Here is a 7,140-nt window from a genome sequence, read left to right as displayed (position 1 = left end):
GCGGTGACGCCCGCTGTGCCGGTGCCCGTGCCCAGGTAGGGGTGGCGGAGGCCGAGCCGGTGGAGGAGGAGGAGGAGGCCAGCTGGATCGGGGTGGTGCCGCTGGGAGAGGAGCAGGCGGAAGCGCCGCGGAGCAGCTCGGAGGAGTCCTTCACCGCCGCCGTGGTCAGCAAGGTGGGCGCGCCCGGGCGGGGAGCGGGCCGGGCTGTCCCGGGTCTGGCACTGGCAGCCCCGTGCTGCGCAGGGGCGTTGGGGTACATCCCCCACACCTGAGGCGGTTCCGGGGGGGCGGAAGAAAAGCTGCTGTTCTGCCTGAGGGCGGTTTCAGGGAGGCCAGAAGGGGCCTGGGGTCCAGGACCCCTTCAGCCAGGCATACGTTGGCTCTGTGACCCCGAGAGCAAAGGGGACTGGAGACATCTTCCTGTGCGGGAAGAAGAACCGTTCGGAGGCCTGCCCGGCTGCTGACCTGTCCCCTGTCATCGTCTTTGTCCCCGTATGTGTGTTGTCTGTCAGGCTGAACTCTCCGGTTTCTTCCCCTAACAGATGAAGCGAGCCCTGGTGCTAGGAGCATCGGCCCTGCTCATTCTGGCGCTGAATCAGAATGCTATCCGAGAGGTAGATGCTTTTTACCAGCTTCCCTTCATCTTGTTGCAGAGGCTCAGAAGAAGCTGGTTCCACTGCCTTGCTAATGTGTCTGCTCTGCTCCTTGTGCAGCTGGATGTGTCCCTGGTCCTCGCCAAGCCTGTGATCGTGATCCAGTCCTCAGACAATGTCACCAAGCTCCTTGGGGCTTTGTTACGGTAAGCAGGTACTTACTGAAAGGGGAGTGACAGCTAGAGAGTGCAAACATCTTGCAGGCCTGGAAGTGTGTGTGCGTGTCCTGCTCTTGGCCCTACAATCCTCTGCCTATCTGTGGAGATGCTGTCTGGAAGTGGCAAAAGTCTGGTTTTATTCATAGTTGAAGGCCAGGGTATTCCTTGGTAATTTTGGATGACTCCCTGTATAATACAGACCATTACATATTACTTCTTCCTCTCTTGAGCCCAAGATTGTTTGTCTGTCTAAAGCAACTATTCCAAAAAGGCATCCAGTCTTGATTACTCCAAGAGATGGAAAATCCACCCTTCTTGAAGTCATTGCAGTCTCCTGGAGTTTCCTTTTGTTTCCCTGTTAGCACCCTTCTCCATTACTAATAGACTGGAAAGTACTTTGTCACCTTCATATAAAACCGGCACATTGTCCTCTCCTTTTTCTAACACAGAAAAGGAGTATTCATTAAATTCTTCAGTCTTTCCTGCATCATGGTTGATAATAAGGCCCCAGAACTCTGGGGTTGGGAAGATCCAGTGCCAGATCAGTCACGATGCTGAAGGCTACTTGAGTAGAGCTGTTAAAAACTTCTCTATTTTCTTCCAGGAGACTGACTGTGAATGGCTGGTTTTGTTAACATGTCCCACTGTAAAGCCCTCTGCTGTTTGAGTGATGCTGGATCTGAGTGGAGCACCATGGGCACCCACTCAACCCAATATTGGCCCTTTTGTCTGCTTCTTTGGGGCTGTCACCCAAGGGTGCGATACTTGGTGTTTTCTAAACACAAGGGTAGCCCCTGGGCACCTCCGTGAAGGGGGTATCAAGCATTGTCTTAATTTTACAGATGGGGAAACTTGAGGCACAGTGGCAGTGGCTTCTCTGAGATCCCCCAGGGAGTTGGTAGATGCTTGGGTTCTAGCTCAGCTGCCTGTCTCCCTTATGCAAAGCACTCTCCATTCTCTGACCATCTGCATTCTCCCCTGCACAACCTTCTGGGCACTTGGCCTACTGTTCTACCATGCGTAGCTTGTGTTCCATTGTTCCCTGTACAGTCCCATTGCTCATGAATATCACGTGCGTATGGGGTATTCCCTGAGCACCAACGCCATAGAATGAATGGGAGGATCTTGGAGTAGGTTGAGATTCCTGGGAATGTTGTGCTCCCTTAGTGTGCTTTAGTTGGCACGCCTCTTCTGCCTGTGCCCAGGGAATCTGTGAGACTAATGCTATTCTTGACTTTTGCTAGCAGAGGGCTCCGGGCAACAGCAAAGATCACATACCAGACAGCGCTGCTGGAGAACCTGGTACGTAATCTCAGCAGGGAACAGACTACACCCCAGCCTGGGCATTGGGTGCAAGGTCAGACTCACTTGTTGCTAAGGCATCTCCTCCCTTACCAGCTTCATGAACCTCATAGCAGCAGCAGGTATATCTGTTGGTGCTCTGAGTGCAGAACCTATGCATGGAATGTGTAACTTGTAGAGTCTTTGTCTAACATCCCAACCAGCAGGGTTTTGATCACAGCCCTTGGGAGATGACTTCACGGCTGAATCAATCTCATTGCTAAGAACCCGCTGTTTTTTTTAGACACCTAACACAGATGGGGAAGCTGAGGCACAGTGTAGTTTAAGTGATTTGCCTGAGTCCCACAGGAAACTGAATCCAAACTCAGTTCAGTGCCCTTACACGCTAGGCCTTTTTCCACCTTTCTCAGTTTAGTTCCATTACCCTGCTTTCTTTGCTATGACTAACTATAGATTATCAGTTAGCCACTATAGATGGATTTGGCAACCTTCATCTTAACTCAGCTTCTTTTGCTGCTCTACTCTGGGCCTGCAGATGTGATAGGTGCCAGGGGAGATAATGCCAGAGCCATTTAGAGAAGAAGTACCCCCTCTTTGGTCTGTGGTGCAGTGTCCTTGTGCATGCAGGCCAAATTGCATTGCCCCTCTCTAAGTGTTGTCATGCCCTGAAACCTCCTCTTGCCCCAATGCTGTACATCACGGTCACTTGTGCAGGTGTCTTACCCTGCCCTGTTGCTGGCTCATGGATGGCATTGCACTTGTCTCCTCTGCAGGGAGTGACTCTCACATTGTGGTCAACCTGTGGCCTGTCCCGAGGTGGGCTGTATGGGGAGTGGCAAGGAGTGATCTGCATGGGAGAGAACAGCTCACGGGTTCAGGTGTGTCATAGCTGGGTGGCAGGGTACTGATATGCAGATCTTGTGAGGAGCTGGACATGTGAGCAAGGGTGCTCTTTTTTTTTTTTTTGACACTTTGTGTCTCAGGCTAAATCGGCTGTGAATTCTGTTGACTGAGCAGAACTCAATTGTTCAAGTCTGTGTGGTGCTACCACTGGCAAGTATTCTACCTCCCAAACTCTTCAGCCTGGGGCTTCAAATGCTCCCTAATCCATGAGTTATCCAACGTGCAACCTCAGAGGCCTTGGAGTTCAGATGCCCCTTAGTCTTGCTTGACCCTAGTCAAAGGCCAAAGGAGCAAACTAAAGGGAAAGCCCAAGAGTAATTCCCCATCACCATAAATTGTGTAGCGAGACAGCCTCCCAATGGGAGTTTCATAGACTCTCACGGGGCCTGCCTGCAGTGCAGTGGACAGGTCTCCACCCTCAAATACGTTGAATCGTTCAAGGCCAAGCAGGGGGCCGTCCCTGTCAGGTCAATAAAACCACCTGGACCAAAATCATCACCATGGTATCTCCTGTCTTCAGCAGTATTAAAGACTCCACATAACCTCCTTCCTGAACCAGCCCAGTACTTAGTTTTTTGTTCGGTCATACAGACAGGACCAAACAAAAGGACCAAGGTAGGACTCCACTGACCCAGACAGGACTCCACCCCACAGTCACAGAAAGTACAATGGGGAGAATGCCTGTTGCTCAGTGGTACCTTCTAGGGATGATTTAAGGAGTAGCATAGCTAAGCACCACAAGGGATCCTGTCACATCTGTCTGACAGCACGCTGAGAGATGCTTTGCCCAAGTGCTGCGGCCTTACTGCCACCTATGTGCTGTGTCTGTAGAAATACCTTCAACAGCTGTGGAACACCATCCTGCTCATTGCCCTCATCTTGTGTACTGGGGTGATTGTGCAGGCCCAGCGTCAGTCCCGGCAAGACCAGTCAGACCAGGACACTGAGGTGGGCACCTCCCTCTGCTTTTCCCCACTCCTTAGAAAGCTGGCAGGGAAAGGCAGCTGTGAATTGACTGTGCTGTTCCTCTGCAGCTGGACCTCAAGCAGCTCATTCTGCAGAGGCTGTCAGCACTGAAAACCCGGCGCTACCACCCTGGCAAACACCTCCGGAGTCGGGCCTGTGAGATTGACAGTTGTGCCGTCTGCTTGGACCAGTTCCACAAGAATCAGGTAGAGCTGGGAAGAGACAAGGAGTTCCTGAGGGTTACTGCCTTCCCAAATTTCTGGTAGGGCCAGGCTGCTAGAAGCCTGTTAACTGCTGACAATAAAACCACACTCGTGTCACAGTGATGGCCCCCAGCCCATAGTGAAAACTGTGCACAAGTCACAACTACATTCTTCCTCTGCTTGATAGCCTCCTAGGTCTGCCTGCTTGAAGTAGTCCATGGTTTCTGCCCTTAGGTTGCCACAAGTGTGCAAACACTTGTTTGATGGTCTTGTCACTGTAGGGCAAGGACATTTGGGATATTTTGCCTGCCTTCTGAGCAGGTAGCAGTGGTCAGGGCCTGGGGTGGGAAAATAGACTGGCTGGACCATCAGTCTTTTCTGGTGCAATGGGGAGGCAGTACACTGGGCTTGCTGCCACAGTGTGCATCTGAAATGGGATGCTAGGTTGTTTGCTGTGGTTCATCCTGCTGAGCCTCATACTGGTCTGGTGTTCCTGTCTCCCTGCTGCCCAGTGTCTACGGGTGCTGCCGTGTTCGCATGAGTTTCATCGGGACTGTGTGGATCCATGGCTTCTCTTGCAGCAGACATGCCCTTTGTGCAAGCATAACATCCTGGGTAAGAAGACAGCGGGGCTTGGGGCATGACCTAGTACAGCATGCTCCTGTGAGGGGCAGCTGGAGGGCAGTGGCTGAGGCCCATGCAGTGGCTGTCCAGTATGTTCCCAGTACAGCCACAGCTGGAATCACCCCTCCCTTGCTCTTGATTCCTGTGCTTCTTCCTCCCCTAGTGACATGCAGAAGTGTGGCAGATCCAATGAATGAGTCTCCTCATTGGAATAATGAAGACTTTCATGCCTAAATATGAGGTCAGGTCTCCCAGCTTCTGCCAGTCCCAGAGGTCTGAGTACACTTGAAGTAGGGTGTCCAGAAGATGATTGGGGGTGGGGGGGAAGGGAAGGCCAATAGAAGGCTCAGGAAGAAGGGGCAGGTATTTAGAAGCCTCTGTCAGAGAGGTATTCACCACCACCAGACAGACACTGCCTCTGTGGCATTTGTTACCCAGATGTGGTTGGGTCCAGGATCCTGTAATGGCTTTCCAACCCTTTCTCTGAGCTCCCTTGCAATTAAGGGGTTACAGTCCCTCAAATGACAACTCCTTTCTCAATTTCCCTTCTAGGAAGTTGCTGCGGAGAGAGCTAGCTGGCCAGTGAGACACACTCTGGGACTGATCCACCTACACTCCGGGAATGGGGGGCAGTTAGTTGATCTTGTAACCTGCTTTTCATGGGCTGGCTGAGGGGACTAGAACTGGGGAAAGTAGCTGGACCAACATAGCATGTTGAAGGGATAGGAGGGTGGGGGGGAAAGAGGTATGGAGATAATGTGGGTTTGGGGAAGTGTCAGCAGTGTCCATTGCCCCATGGTGTGCTTGGCACAGTCAAGTCCACTGTGTCTATAGTCAGGCTGCACACAGTAGATATCTGGAACCTTAGGGCAAGAGGCATTGAAGGGGATGCAAATGGATTCAGAGCCCCCTAGAGTGAATGTGGGCAGCCCTATCCCTGCACAGGGATGAGCTCAGCAGAGGGTGGGATGAAGGAGCTTACCAGGGTGCACCCTGAAATGTCTGTGTTAGTGGAGGTTTGGAGAGACCCTGGGGGTAGTGGGCACAAGAAAAATAAGCTAAATGGGCATCTGAGAACCCTTGGTGGACTATGGATGATGTTTGGGAGCTGCTTAGGCAAAGTCTTAAGGGGTTAATGGGAAACCCAGGTGTGGTGGGAGGGGCCTGGCCCTGTAGCTGGCTGAGCCCTTGGTCACAGGCCACTTCCACCCCTATTGCTCGGGAGAGCCTACTATTCTTTTTATAAATCTCTATTTTCTATATTCCCATGGCTGCTGCTACAGACCCCTGTCGTCAGACTGCCCCAGCCCAAGGGCCTGGCTCAGCTTGAGTGCTCCGGTGCCACCCCATCCAGTTTGGCAGGATGGCATGGGCATAATGACAGGCAGCATTGGCCCGTTTCTTTTGTCCCTGGCAGTACAGTGAATGCGAAATCTCTGCTGACAGGGAAAAGGGAGGGGGAAGCTGGTGCTACTGCTGTCATACTGCCCTTGGTTTCAATATGCTTTCCTTCTTGCTGCCTTTGTTCAAAGTGGCCAGCTGGGGGAGCAGTCTGTCAGCTGTGGGGATTTACAGATTCATGAATGCTTGCTTTTATTTATACTAACTTATTAGAGAGAGTGGCGTGAGTTAACTGTAGAGAATGAACAATAAACAAGAGTCCAGGTATTTGCTGTGAGCCCTGGATGGCTCCTGGCCTGGTTCAGCAGCCAGGGGCTGCTGGCTTGATCCCCCACATGTCTGTAAAGCCACCTGTAATATTAAATACAGAGCAAGGAGAAATCTGCTGTGTTACTCTGGTTCATTTTATGGAATGAACTAGTGTCTGATGTGCTGAAACAGTTGCCACCATTCCTGCTTGAGTTCAGTGTACCTTTCATCTGGCTGGTGAGCCCTTTTCTCTGCTAGCAGCCCAAGCTACCTCCAGAAGCCACCTGGAGATGCTCTTGCCCAAAAGAGAGAAGCCAAATAGAAGTTTAGGGTATACCAAACCTTGCTCTTACTCTTGCTATTAGCTTAAGGTGCCCCTGGGTAACTTCCCTGGTGAAAAGTGCAGGGGCTAGGAACAGACTTCTTGGTGCACAGTGCATCCCAGAGGCTGATCTTTATTCACTGGGGAAGGGTTGCTTTGCTCTCCAGGTCACACACACACAACATACCCCAGTGATTTGCTGAAGGATGCTTGTGGCCAAGCTGCTGTGAGAGTTCCTACTTTCCAGGCATATGATTGGATCACCTTTTTCCATGTCCTACTGATCAAACCCTGGCATGAAACCCTTCATTTCTTCTGTGAATAGCAGCCCAGACCACCTGGATATCCTGCTGTACCTA

General features: G+C 51.7%; 1 protein-coding gene across 1 annotated transcript; it reads left to right on the top strand.

Moving 5' to 3' along the window:
* Window positions 1-13: 13 nt before the first annotated feature.
* RNF215 (ring finger protein 215) lies at window positions 14-6,594 on the top strand. Its single transcript, XM_019506756.1, has 9 exons — window positions 14-173; window positions 543-614; window positions 714-799; window positions 2,056-2,113; window positions 2,887-2,991; window positions 3,848-3,964; window positions 4,051-4,188; window positions 4,698-4,800; window positions 5,362-6,594. Exons 2-9 carry the CDS (start codon window positions 543-545, stop codon window positions 5,382-5,384), a joined length of 702 nt encoding a protein of 233 aa, XP_019362301.1. The 5' UTR covers window positions 14-173; the 3' UTR covers window positions 5,385-6,594.
* Window positions 6,595-7,140: the final 546 nt, after the last annotated feature.

This window comes from Gavialis gangeticus, unplaced genomic scaffold, assembly GCF_001723915.1.
Source record: "Gavialis gangeticus isolate Ggan-Ray unplaced genomic scaffold, GavGan_comp1, whole genome shotgun sequence".
Lineage (NCBI taxonomy): Eukaryota > Metazoa > Chordata > Crocodylia > Gavialidae > Gavialis > Gavialis gangeticus.
This window is presented reverse-complemented; position numbering and strand designations above follow the sequence as displayed.

Excerpts from the sequence above, each read along its gene's own strand:
- RNF215 (XM_019506756.1), top strand. The coding sequence starts at position 543 with ATGAAGCGAGCCCTGGTGCTAGGAGCATCGGCCCTGCTCATTCTGGCG. Across the intron at positions 2,114-2,886 it reads CAGCGCTGCTGGAGAACCTG|GGAGTGACTCTCACATTGTG; the intron begins GTACGTAATCTC and ends TCTCCTCTGCAG. Across the intron at positions 4,189-4,697 it reads ACCAGTTCCACAAGAATCAG|TGTCTACGGGTGCTGCCGTG; the intron begins GTAGAGCTGGGA and ends CCTGCTGCCCAG.